Source organism: Colletotrichum truncatum (genome assembly GCF_014235925.2).
Source record: "Colletotrichum truncatum strain CMES1059 chromosome Unknown Contig_0007, whole genome shotgun sequence".
Lineage (NCBI taxonomy): Eukaryota > Fungi > Ascomycota > Sordariomycetes > Glomerellales > Glomerellaceae > Colletotrichum > Colletotrichum truncatum.
In genome coordinates this window covers 3,388,363-3,401,635 of record NW_027222404.1, presented here as the reverse complement: position 1 = coordinate 3,401,635, position 13,273 = coordinate 3,388,363, and the positions used below count along the sequence as shown (strand labels likewise).

At 49.7% G+C, this 13,273-nt stretch overlaps 4 protein-coding genes across 4 annotated transcripts; 1 reads left to right on the top strand and 3 right to left on the bottom strand.

Annotated features, from left to right (window-relative positions):
• Positions 1 to 130: 130 nt before the first annotated feature.
• Positions 131 to 832, bottom strand: CTRU02_211356 (YesU protein; the record flags this gene model as incomplete). Its single annotated transcript, XM_036720378.1, has 1 exon — positions 131 to 832. The coding sequence occupies one exon, from the start codon at positions 830 to 832 to the stop codon at positions 131 to 133; it is 702 nt and encodes a 233-aa protein (XP_036588120.1).
• A 1,096-nt stretch (positions 833 to 1,928) lies between these two features.
• Positions 1,929 to 6,993, bottom strand: CTRU02_211354 (peroxisomal-coenzyme a synthetase; the record flags this gene model as incomplete). The annotated part of the gene is made up of 4 exons (XM_070205614.1): positions 1,929 to 2,819; positions 2,988 to 5,730; positions 5,780 to 6,079; positions 6,128 to 6,993. The coding sequence occupies 4 exons, from the start codon at positions 6,991 to 6,993 to the stop codon at positions 1,929 to 1,931; spliced, it is 4,800 nt and encodes a 1,599-aa protein (XP_070060857.1).
• Positions 6,994 to 9,093: 2,100 nt separating this feature from the next.
• CTRU02_211353 (uncharacterized protein) lies at positions 9,094 to 10,081 on the top strand (the record flags this gene model as incomplete). Its single annotated transcript, XM_036720375.1, has 3 exons — positions 9,094 to 9,321; positions 9,372 to 9,790; positions 9,844 to 10,081. The coding sequence occupies 3 exons, from the start codon at positions 9,094 to 9,096 to the stop codon at positions 10,079 to 10,081; spliced, it is 885 nt and encodes a 294-aa protein (XP_036588118.1).
• Positions 10,082 to 10,347: 266 nt separating this feature from the next.
• Positions 10,348 to 11,742, bottom strand: CTRU02_211352 (flavin containing amine oxidoreductase; the record flags this gene model as incomplete). Its single annotated transcript, XM_036720374.1, has 1 exon — positions 10,348 to 11,742. The coding sequence occupies one exon, from the start codon at positions 11,740 to 11,742 to the stop codon at positions 10,348 to 10,350; it is 1,395 nt and encodes a 464-aa protein (XP_036588117.1).
• Positions 11,743 to 13,273: the final 1,531 nt, after the last annotated feature.

Below are 13,273 nucleotides of genomic sequence, written 5' to 3'. Positions count from 1 at the left end.
TTTGAGTTTGACGCCTCGGAGGGGCTGTTTTATTAGATTACTGTAATACTACGTATTATTGCCTCCGCCACGTATAACACAGACCTCGTAACCGCTTTCATATTCTTCGTCATCAGATCCGGGGACGTATTTAAAGCTTCCAGACCTGCAGGTTGCGGTACCGCGCAACTAGAGGCTGCATCTGTCTGAATCCAATCCTTCCGTCGCGAATGACGGGTCCCGTGGACTTGTCGTCGTTGAACTCGAAGATGGGGAGGTCGTTGATGAGGAACTTGACCTCGCGCTTGTCCTTGATGACCTCGATCTTGTAGAAGGCGCCCGCGGCATCAGCCACGGGGGGCAAGGGGTCGGCGCCCTGGGAGACGAGGTGGAAGCCGGGCGACTTGCGCAGGTTCGCCAGGTGGAAAGCCCTCTCCTCGGGCCAGCGGCGGCGGAAGTACGACGCGTGCAGCGTGCGGATGTCGCCGGAGTGGTACTGCGGGTAGCTGCCGTTACGGGGCGCCAGGCTGGGGTCGAAGATGCTGCCCTTGCCGTCGTCGGCGGCGGACGCGGCGCCGAAGAAGAACATGGCCAGGCCGGGCTCGTTGCGCGGCGAGAACTCCCATGTGATGCGGATCCCGTCGGGGAACACCTCCGGCACCCAGTACACGAAGTAGTCGGCCAGGTCGCCGCCGCCCGAGAGCTCGAGCGTGCCGTCTACTGCCTTCACGTTGAGCGGACCCTCGGCAACCCAGGTCGCGACGTCCGCCGTCGAGTTCAGGGGGTTGCTGTACAGGAGCTTTTCGGCCATGGTGCTGGCGAGAAGGGTGACGAGCAGGAGGACGGAACGCATCTTTGCAGAGGATGTGCCTGGGGGTGTTTTTGAAACGAGGTGGCAGGTCTTTGTGGGTTTGTCGTCGTCGTCGTCGTCTTCGGCCTGGTGCGTGGGTTTTGCCAGTGGAATTGATGGAGCAATTAGAGGTTACATTCTTTTGAGAAGTGGCAGTGGATGTTGGTCAATCTTTTATCATTCGGTCGTTGTCCCCCTCACTTTTCCCGCCTCTCGCCTTTGGTTCTCCATCTTTGTTCGCCTCCGCAGTTAATATCCGTAGAAGCGCGCCGGTAAACTTTCAATTGTCTTGGACGGTGTGATGCTGCACCGAGATGGACCGAGTCCGGGGGTCCCACGGGAGTGGAGATGGAGCGAGGTTGACATGTGAGCGAGCTAGACTGAGATGGGAAGCTGATGCAACGTTCTTAATGTTGCCATTGCAAACGCCAAAGGTGTGATTAATTTAAGAAACCCTGACGTGCTGGGAACCCAGGGACGAGGAACTCCCGCGATCACTTGTTGCATTGGAAAATGCTTGTTTTGTTCGCTTCCTCTGCCCTGTATCACGCGATTTTAGTCTCTTGTAAGTGGTGTTTAGTCCAAGATACTTCATCGCCAGCTTTTCGCGCATCATTGCCCTTGTTGCCAGGGTTCGGGTTAGGCTACTTACCGAACTTCCACCAATTGAAGAGTGGAGATGTAATGTTGCATCCGAAGTTGAGCTTATGCATGAATCTGTAAGGACGGATATAATGGTAAGGTTGGAGGCTAGTGTAAGCCATTTTGGAGATATCCTAATGGACGCAAAGACTGAGATTGAACACTCGGCAATAACGGAGTGTTCCGCTCGTTCGGGTCCGGGGCCCACCCGGCGTGCCATCTGGTGTGTCGGAAGGAGTAGCCCGGAACAGGCTTTCGGTCTTAAAGCTCATTCGAACCTTAATATAGAGCCGTGATCTAAGAGCCTATGTATTAACGTAAGACGTTTGATGGCAATAAATTCACTAGTTGAGGAACGAGTTGGATTTATTTGTTTCATTGAGAAAGTAGTTGACCTTGGTACAGGTCTTGGTGATATCTACGAATAACTATATGCAAGAATTACCTGTCTTCATCATTACCATACGTAAGAGTCAATAATCTTCTCGACATCGCTCTCGGCATCATCATCCTCCTTACTCGAATTTATACCCATTCGAGACCCAGTATACCTTTCTGCAGGCCAACCCTGCATCGTCCACTTGGCCTCAACCACGTCTCCTCCCATGATAAGAGTGTGCTCCAAGAGACAACTATCATTCTTCATCATCGCACCGCTCAGCAGCCGGCTGCCTGTCCGTAAGACGCACCCATCACCAATCTCAAGTCTGTTCAGGTCGAATTTACCGCGGGTGTTGATATGCGCCACTACACTGGCATCGTCCACCACGACGCGGTTGCCCAGGGTAATCAGGTCCGGCTCGGTAAACATCAGGCTCGGCTCGCCGTTTGCAAATAGCGCGCAGTCCTTCCCAATTTTGGCACCCAGCGCCCGGAAGTAGAGCACAAGCCAATGGGTGCCCGTAAGCATGCCGAGGATACCGTGCCCGCGGTAGCAATGCCTCCTGAGTCTCTCAATGGAGAGGAAGAGTTGCCAGCGTTGACAATAAGAAGACTTGTCCCAGTCGTAGTTTCCGGGTTGGCGTCGCCCGAGTAGCAGCCATTTTGAGCCGATGACCACTGCCAGGGCAAAGATCGCGTGCGCTGTCATGAGGACGGATATAAAAACAAACGAGAGCACATAGAGGAGAATGACGGCGTACCAGTCGCTCTTCTCCTTGGCGTGGAATAAGTCGTACACCCTGTTGATGAGCTGGATGGCGGAGATGGTGGGTACGTTCCAGAAAAATGTGGTAAAGACTGTGATAAACATTGAGTAGCAAAAGATTGTGCCAGGGCCGAGGACGCGGTAAGATGCTTGATTTAGATAGAAGGCTCTTCCAAATGGCGAGGCATCTGTCGGGGACATATCGGTGCTCTTAACCTCCGGGCTGATAGCTTTAGTCTCCTGGTAGCTGATACTCGGAATAGGTTTCTGGGCCAAAGCAGCACTGTCCGCCAATCCTTTCTCGCTGGGGAAGAAGCGGCTTGCTCGATTCTCTCGTTTGAAGCTTTCTCGTCCTGTTGTCAAGCAGACCGCATCACCGCCCTTGGAGCCCACAAACGTTCCTCCTTTTGCATACAGTTTGCCTCGTCGAGTCAACGCACCAGACCCCATGGTGGCGCGTTCGCCAACTTCAACACCCGGGAGGAGACAGACACGATCCGCAATCATGGCACGGTCCTTGATCGTGATTCTCTCCGATCCAATGCTGTCGGAAGTAACCAAATGGGATCGCGACCCGAAGACGACATCATTGCCTACGTCAAGCAGGTGGTAATCCCCAATGACGGGACCAGTACCCGGCCAGTAGACACGCTTGCCAACTTTTCCACCCATCATACGTATAGCCACTGACGTGGCTTCGTAGTGTGAGCCAAAGAGACCCGTGATATCATGAAGACGGGCACCAGGGAGAAGTCTCCTCATAAGCGCTGCCCTCCATGTCTCAATGCTGCCGCGCCCCTTGTTGGCTCCAGGCTTCAACGGCCCGAACATGGCGTCCAACAAAAGCTTGACAAGGACTGCGAAGCCAAAGACGAAGAATGGACTTAACATGGATCGAAGCACCAAAGCAAGATAGTGGTAGCCCACTCGATGGCTGTGAGTGAACCATTCCAGAATGTCTCTCATAGGAGACTTGCTGGTCAGGGGCTGGTTGAGAACCATGCCGATGAGGCCACCGATCCAGGGAACTAACGACAATACCCATCCGATAATCAAGAGCGGTATGGTTCCCAAAATTGTTAGGAGCCAGTGGGGGTTCGGCGCTTTGGTCGGCAGGATATCTCTATTCGATTCGTCCGCGTCATGTAGCTCCCAGCTGGACGAGTTGGGACCGATGCAAGTGTTGGGCGGGATGCTAGAGCCAGGAGCAATGATGGACGCAAAGCCCACCGAGGCATTTTCGCCGATGACTATGCGGCCAAGATACATCGAGGTGTTCCCCTCGACCGCGAAGGGCCGGCAAGTACACTTGGCAAGGACCGCGCCGTCGCGAATATCTAGGAGATCCCATTCTCCAAAGGACACTCCAGAAAGCTTCACGTTCTTCCCTACTTTGGCTCCCAACATGCGGAGATAGAGACACATCGTGTAGTCGGACATGCCGAACACGCCCTCCCCACAAAGACTCACGATCTTCTGCGCGAGCCACCAACGGGTATGATAGAGACCCCACATTGGATAGATACCTTCTCGATAGCGTCCAATAATTGCCCACTTGGCGATGACGGCGGCAAACGGCATAACCATTCTCATCACTAGCTGCGCAAAAACGATAGAGGCTGTGAGATTGAGAAGACGTCCTGGGACCGACTCGTTTGTAGGCCAATACTGGGTTTGGGAAAGGGTCACGAGAAATATGGTCCACTGAAGCGCCCTACGCATGGGGTAGAACACGACAAGAGGAAGCAGCTGGAGCGCCATGAGCCAGGGGTTTGTCGAGCTCCTCTGGACAGTGTTAATCAAATGGTCATCATTGGACTTTCCATCCTCGTCGTAGAATATGGAAGCCTTAGTTTTCTCGATATGTGCTGCTATCGCGGTAACTGTTCCGCTGTTGAAGATGAGACTGATGGGAATGCTTGTGTTGAGTTCTGAACGGAGTGCCGACATGAGTTTTCCGGCGCTGAGAGAGTCTCCTCCGAGACTGAAGAAGTCGGCATCTGGCCGTATATCGGATAGGCTGCAACATAGGATATCTGCGAAAATTTTGGTTACTTTCCCCTCGGTGCTGTTTGATAGCTGTTGAATCTTGTCTTTGACGAGTTCGTCCAAGTCCTCTTGAAGCTTTGCCTCGTCAACCTTTCCAGCTTCAGACATTGGAAGAGGTAGCTTCATTGCATGAAACCTGGTCGGGATCATGTAGTTGTGAATTTGTGTCGACATCTCCTGTCTGACGTGTTCCAAGAATTCAGAGCTCAACGGTTCTGTACCGTCAGCGGTCGGCGCAAAGAAAGCTTCTGCCGTTCCGGCTTTCAAATCGAAGCGGAGATAGAACTGGAAGCCTGAGGGTGTGGTAGAAGCGAAAGAACTAGCCAAGGCGTCGGGATTGATGATGCAAGGTTGAGATGGAATTGACACGTCGAGGGGGGTATCTGGGGGTGGGCACTCTGCTTCCCAATGTCTTCGAAGGTATGGGGTATCGTCTGTGAGTTCGGGAATCATGAGTCTATCCGCTAACTTGATGCGTAAGATCTTGTTGTTTTTCTTTGGTAGATCCTCCATGTAAGTGACACACACGGGCCATTTGGCTTGCTGTAATGACTGTTTAAGGGCGCTCTGGATGGCTTTCAAATCGACTCTTGGCTTATCTGCTGCAGGGACAATGGCAACTGCGACAACCTCCTGGAGGACGTCATGGCCGACGGAAAACGCCAGTACTTGCGTGATGCGACCAGAAATAGGCGTATAAGGTGCCATAGAGGCTGCCATAATTGCGTTCTCGACTTCAAATGGAGAAATGAGTTCACCGCCTCTGTTAATGACTTCCTTACTTCTACCTGTGATGAAAAGATATCCGTCTTTGTCAAGGTATCCGAGGTCTCCAGTGTCAAACCAGCCGTCTTTGTTGAATGGGGATTTGTCAAATGATCCGTCCGGTTTTAGATAGCCGGCAAATACGGGCTCTCCTCGGACGCATATTCTTCCTACTTCGCCGGGAGGTGAAAGTACATCAGAATAGTCGAGAATAGCCAAGTCTGGGCCCGTGCTGATTCCCGACGTTCCTGGGCGATCCAGTTTGTAGTCCATTGGAGGCGTAGATATCGGCATGCATCTGATTTTCGTCAGCTCTAGACTATACAAACCGACGTAGATGTGCTTACTCTGTCATTCCATAGCTCGGCAAAACGATGCAGTTGAATGTGTCCCTGAGCTGACAAGCAAGCGATGGCAGCAAGCCCCCCGCTGCATTACACGCCAAACGTATCTTGCTCTTTGCCAAAGCGGTGGGTCTTGATTCTGCCTCTGCCAAGATGACAGAGTGCATTGACGGAGACGCATAATACCAAGTTGGCTGAATCTCCTCATTCATATCCCAGAAGAGACTGGGGTCAAACGCTGGGCAGCAAATCGTAGAGCCACCGGAGAATATAGGTGCGAAGATATTCCTCACCAACCCGCCACTGTTGCTTATTAGATGGGTGCTAATAGGTTTCTGAGAATGCACTTACACGTGGAACAAGGGCATCATGTTTAGACAGACGTCGTCAGACGTCAGACCCCATGAATCAACCACAAAGGCAATACCTGCAATCATGGAGTGTGTCGTCAATGGTACTACTTTTTTTGTACCAGAAGTGCCACTGGTAAACAGAATCAGTGCGACCTCGTCGGCTGTGTTGGGTCTCGGGGTATCGGCAACTGGCAACGAGAGTCCTAACGGCGTCTGTAGCGTAATGCCATCGTGTTGGTCCCATTCTGCAAATACAATCTGAATGCCAGCACCTGCGACCCAGCTTCGGTCCAATTCCAACTTCCTATGATCCTCAGCTGTCGTGATAATACATCGTGCTCCAGCTTGGAGAACGTCTGCTTGAAACTGATCGGGGCCAACTGCTGCATTGATCGGCGCGGCAGTATAATATGTCGTTACTGCAAGAACTGTCGCAGCCAGAAGCGGTCCGTTTGGGAGTGCAATAGAAACAATGGGCTTCCGCTTGCCATGTTCAAGAGGAAGCCGAAAGGTCTCGACAAAGTTACGTAGCCCGCGGTGGGTGATGAAGCTATTGGTCTTGGTTGAACGCAAGGCAGGGCTCTGATCTTGACGGATAAACTGTCCGAATGAATAATATGACTCCTTCACCAAAGTCCTTGTCTTCTCAATGAGCCATGCTGAATCCTCATCTGGGTTGGTTTTTGTCGTCTCGGGGAGGCATCTTGACAATCTGGTGTGGCAGTCGATGAGGGCCAAAGGTGGCCAAGGACCAGATATCTCAGTCAACAGGAGATAGAGAAGATAGAGCGGTCTCGTATTAGGCTCATTTGCTGGAGGAACTGAACGAAGAATTTCGGTACGATCAAGTGCTGGGTTCTGCATAGACAAGAACCGTTCGTCTGTCTGTATAAGGTCCGGGGAGAGCTGATATAGAGACTCAAAAACATCCCGCAAGTTATCTTTCTCCAGGTGAGCCATTGTGAAGTCACACTCTCACTGTAAATTCAAGAAGCCAAGACCGGTCTTCTTTTCGCATACTAAAAGAACGGAAACCTCGTAGAACTAGATTCGAAATCGTTGAAGAGGCGCTGATAGGCTTGCAAAGACCGAGTTTTCAGAGTGACACAATATGTAAAATGAGTGTGAATACTCCCGAGGAGTCGATAAGGAACGTGAAGATGGCTCAAAGAGCGCACCGTTGAAGAAGCCGCCACGACGAAGGTGAAGGAGCGAAGAGGACGTGAAGATCCAAGATCGCGACAAGGAGCATCATCTCCCTGCATCACTCAGGCGACAAACATAATGCGGAATGGCCCCATATGAGCGCCCTGCATCTGCCGTCCACCCTTCAGGCCTGGAACAGCCCATAGTGTCGCCATCGCGCTCACTAGAGGTAAGTGCAAATTCAGCAAGTGTCTCTTCCCTATTTACAATCTCGCCCAAGATCACAATAGGCTAGGGATAAGCTTGACTCGGGTAAAGCTACGCCACGACCCTGTTGGTCCTGACCCTTGGGACGAACTATTGTTGACGATAGAAGATTTAGCTGCATCGGGTGAGCTTAGCGTGAGTGTCTTGTATGTTAAGGGATGTACGCGCCGGCTGGAGATGAGTGTCTCCTGTTGGTTGCCATGTGGCTTGATAGCTGAGAATGTCAAGCTAGAGCGAATTAGAAATTTAGGTCGGCATCAGCCGGTGAGCTAGGAAAAGTACAGCTAGCCTGATTCTGGACACATCGCTTTTCCAGTTTCTCTTTCCCCCTTTTCCCCACGCCAAGGCTTTGTCAGTTTCTCGAATGGAAGCCTACTAATGAAATTCTGCTGAGAGTGAGAGGAATCCTGTCCTTGCAGCCAACATACAGCCTGATCGGTGCTATACGATTTGATCATTCAGTCAACATTCTATTCATTTTCACGTTGGGATAGCTTTCATTAAAGTGTCTGTGCTTTCTGAAGATCGACAGATATCACAGACCACATCAATTTGGTTGAGGGGAAAAAGCAAGAACTTTGGCTCACGCGGGACATGATCTGTAGTGGTACAGCAAATCGTAATGATATAGCAAATACTGCGATGAATAGCCCTTGCATCTAAACATTCCTTCTGATATTTATTGCTCATTAACATTAATCGAAAAGTTGCTTAAGGGTTGTTGATCGCCCGTATCCCTTATCCAACTTCACAAGTCATGTGGTCATTGCCGGTGCCTAGCCTACAGCAGACCTCAAAATTGTTGCTCTATCGCCCCTATGCTGCTCGTACTAGCCTTTGTCAATTAGGGTTGCTCTTCAAGAAACTATTCAGTTCACGGCATGTCAAACACGCCCCCCTTTGATCACTAATTGTTCCCATGTTTGCGGTATCCAATCGGTAGTGATTGCAGATTATTTGGGATGTTAGGTGGAGAAGAATCTGGTATCGTACTGGGATGTTACTAGGGAAAACGGACGAACTCGCCTCGTCTACCCCTTAACATGATTCAAGGACGAGCATCTACTCACCCGCATATGCCGGACCTGGCCAAACTTTATTACAGTCTCAGACAGATTAGAAACCGTATCCCACCGCTAGATAGTGCAGTTAACCTGAGAGCTTCAACATTCGGTTCTGCTTTTGATTGGATAGTAATGACGTTCCTAGAAGTCCGCCGTACTAAGCTGGCTACTGCTTTCGCAATTCCACATCAACCATGATCCTAAATGAATTTTGGTAGTACTGCCCCAGTAATTGTCACAGTTGTCAGCAACCTGCATTCGGTTTCAACGAATGAGGGAGTCGCGGACGACAAGGCAATTTTCTGATTACAGCCGACGGGATACCGAAAATCGGCATGTTATAAAGTCGGACATACTCTACTGGTAGTTAAGCCGAATCGTTACTTCTCTTCATCCGTTGCCTGACGCCCTTTCATCACTTTCATTCGTTGTTCCGTTCGATTCGTACAATCTTTCTATTTGATTTACTGTGTCATTCGCTGGGATTATGTCCAAAATCACAATGCCTCTCTTTTCTACCGTTTACCTCATTTTTGCGATGGCTGGTGCCATCGATGCGAAAAAGTGTAACATCCAATTCGACGGCAGAGTGCCTACCGCTTTCACTCCTGCCGACTTCGATACTTCAGCTAGTCCCTTCAATAACGGTTTTGTCTTTGGAAAAGGCCTAAAGGCTAGCGATGTTGTTACGATTCCGAACCTTCCGCCCTCATTGGTGAGAACCTCTCACCCTTTCTAACGAAGCTCTCCGCTTACTCTAGCCAGTTTGATGGCACTGCCGGCAAGCCGTTTCAAGTGAACATTGACGATAGGTCCATCTTCGCTCCGACTGAAACCAATGTGCAAACCGGATTTCGTCGGGCCGAAATGCTGCCTATGAGCAACAATGGTACCGATCCTTCAACTTCAGGTATCAAAACCGTACATTGGAGTATGATGAAAGACCCAAAGAAGCCCTTCAATCTGACACATGAGTATCAAATGGTCTTTCTGGAAAGCTCCATCTTCAGCTCGAACCAGTTTGCTTTGAAGTACGGTGATCTTATTGGAATTCATCCTAAGGACTCGGATGTTTTGCATCTCTTTGGCAACTCGAACACTCAACCCTCGCCGGAGTTGTTCACAACAAAGTTTACCGAGGGAGTTTTCCACAACTTTGCGCTAACTTTAGACTTTACCAAAAAGTATTTACATGAAAGCTCATCATTTAAGAACTTTGCTAATACTTGTCTGGCAGTCTCACCCAAGTATACTACTCCCAAGGTTCCGACCCGCTCGTTCCCCAAGGCAAGCCACAAGTGAATGATATTCAGGGTCAAGGCCAGTTCCATTTTGGAGTGCTGAAAAAGTCAATCAATGGAACTGGTGACCTAACAAAGTCTGGATTTCACGAGTCTGGCATCAATGAGGGACTTATCTTTGGAGGTATTTTCCAGGAGGACAGCGCTGATGGATGTGTGACCTTGTCTCCTTGACTTTCATGATTACTTCATCAGATACCACCACTTCCAGACGTGGTAAGTTGCCATGTGCTAGCCTAGCTAACACTATTGGTCTTCAAACCTCACAGGAAATCCTGTTGATCATACAGCGAACCAGACGAGTACTATCTATCTCTCAAATTTGACAAAAAGAATTATCTCTGCAGGCTAGAATACTATTACAAGTCAACCATAGCAAAGGCAGGTGATTTATCACGTCAGATGGCAAACTCAAGCGTCTTCCCTGGTCAAGGTAAGCATTATATCTTCCACTTCAACTCCTCCAACACCTCCCGTGCAGCTCTCTGTCCTGCGAACACTGCTCCTTCCATGTACCCAAAGTGCTTAGTGGAAGTTTCCGTGCCCGCCCAGTGAATGGCTCCAATAGGCTTCCTCATCCACTCCCCCAACGAGGTCCACATTCTTGGGGCTGGCGTCGCAAATGGACAACCAGAAGCCCATTCCTCTTCCGCCATCGAGTGGTAGAAGAACTCTTCAGGGTCCAGAGCTTCTTGTCCAAAGACGGAAGCAAAGCCTGCAAGGGCGACATGTCGGCGTTGGTCATTGCTTAAGCTGGTAAACTCTCTTGCTTTGGTGCCAGTGATAAAACCCATGAGCTTAGGGGTGCATCCCGGATCCGGAGTGGCATCAAATGTAACGTTTAGGAAACCCGTTGGGTTAGTGCTCTCTCCCGTCAAGCCCTTTTCCCTCCAAAACGGCGTCTTGTAGGTCGCGAAAACCTTTAGGTATGCCCCCATCGGCATATTTTGAAGTAAAGTGATTTTTTCAACCGGTAGCCTTGGCTCGAAATCAATCTTGAGAACGAGCGGAGGCGGTACAGCCGAGATGATTCTTCGTGCCCGGTACGTCGCCTTCGAGGTTTGAATGGTCGCCACGCTTTCTGTGTAAGATACGGCTCGGACAGGCTCCCCAAGCCGAATCAAATCATGCCCAATATAGCTTCTCAACTTCTCGGCGATAAGCTGTCCGCCTCCTTTGACAAGGTGTTGCTGCGCCCCGCCGTCCGAACTGAGTGCCGAACTGAAGCTAACTGCCCCCTTCCAAAAGAACATGGCGTGGAGCATCGATATGCAGGACGTGTTTTGCCCAATAACCCCCTCAAATGCTAGGCTCCCCATGTCGATTGTGGCCTGTGTCCAAGCCTGCTTCTTCAGCCATTCATGCACCGTTATCCTGTCAAGCTCGTCCGCGTTCGGGGTCTTCCATGGCTCCTCAAGGTTGACTGTGTCGCAAAGTTTCTCAAAATTCCGGACAAAAAGGCCCATGTCGAGGACTTCCCATGGTCGCAGCGGGGGGATGAGACCGCTGTATCTGTGAGCCTTGCCTCGATATGCCAGGACGATCTTGCCATCCGCCGGGGGTGAGAAAAGGGTCACATCGAACTCCTTTGCGAAACCATACATTAGGTCTTGCTGGTCGCCGAGAAAAGAGGCTCCAACATCCCAGTAATCCCCTTCTTTCTCAAGACGAATAGTCTTCGCTCGTCCGCCAACGCGGTCGCGTGCTTCGAGGACAAGTACCTTTTTGTCCGATTCTTTGAGAAGTCGTGCGGCGGCTAGCCCGGAATATCCCGCGCCGATAACAATGCAATCATATGTCGTGTCATTTTCTGCAGAGTCGCCCATTTTGTTCATTCCAGTAAGAAACGATGTTTGGATTAATCGTTTGATTGAATGATGAGCGCACTAGGTGAGGCCTCGCAAGTGCAGTGGACGGAGCAGATCAGATAAAGTCCAAGTCAGAACTGGCGTGCTAATTAATGTGTTGCCGTGCTGTCAGCACTGGAATAAGCCGCAGAATCCTCTTCATCCAGGTTGGCTGACAGGAATGTGTTTAGTGCTGATGGGAAATTGGCTGACAAGTTAGCCACGGCTTGACCACGGCCAATCAAGGACGCCTCGCAATCAATCAACTTTCAGGCCTTGCCCAGACCGGAAGATTAATTTGCTCTGGCGTTTTGGTGTATATGCTGCTAGGGTCCTTTTCAAGCCTCACAATAATTTACTCGGATGTGGCAGTCATTTCTCAGGCTAAGTCCTTTTATGCGTTGCCTCTTTGAAAAGGACGAAATTTTGGTTGCGAGCGCTAAGGTTACTGTCAGTGTTGGCAGCACGCTTTCATCTCAGTAGCGGGGTCATTAGACGTATTTGAGGAAGGTGTAGGGCGATCTTTTGGCATTATTTAAAAAGACTGTGTAAGTAGAACTCATTGGAAGATCAGTACTCTTATATATCGATGAGATGGGCCAATCTCGAGGCTTTTTACACACTTTGATTGCTCACTATTAGGGACGCCTGGTTCACCACGCAGGATTGGAATATCCGCCCGTTGCCATCTTTATTTACAGAAAACATTGAGGTTATCGAAACGTTGTTAAAAGTTTCTTATTACGCCGCGGCATAGGCTGTATGCTACCATGTGTAAAGTGTTGTATAGACTTGATGCACATAAAGCTATTCCAGTGAATAGCAGGTGCACAACAACTTCAGGATGATACCTTAGATGATTGAGTAAAACTAAGGAAACATAACCTCGTACAGTTAAAATGATTAAGTAGAAAAATCAAACAAGGTCTCTTGCTTAACGGCAAGAGACTAGCAAAAAGTCTCAACTACCATGCAAAGTAAACCCCTGTAGCAGAGGAACAATCCAGTTTTTAAGATAATCGGCGTCGAGAGCCCGTTCGTAAACATGTCACTTATCGGTTGTTACCCAAAGAACTTCTTCAAACGATGTGAAATCTATCCAAATTTATTCTCAACGTGCCATTGAACTGTAATTCTATCTTCCAAATGCATAATAAGTTATTGTATACTCAGTAGCCTGCTTCCCAAGAGCCATAAGTGCCACTACAGTGAGAGTAGGCTTTCCATGGCAAGGCCAGAGAAGCAAGACCTGATCACAGACTACGGTTCTTTCAACAGGATTCTGCCTCCAGACATGGCAAATGTTACGATTGCCGGATGATCTTGTTTTAACAGGAAACATTCGCTTCGCAGGATCTTTATAACGCAGATAACACTTGGCATTGGTTCCAATCATCCGAGAAAGTTCAACATCTACTATGAAGTGTCCTCAGTCATTATAGCTAGGCCACAGTACCTAACATGAGGTGCCATACCAAGTTTGGATTGGATGTTGCAAAGTCTTCTTTGGACTTAGTTT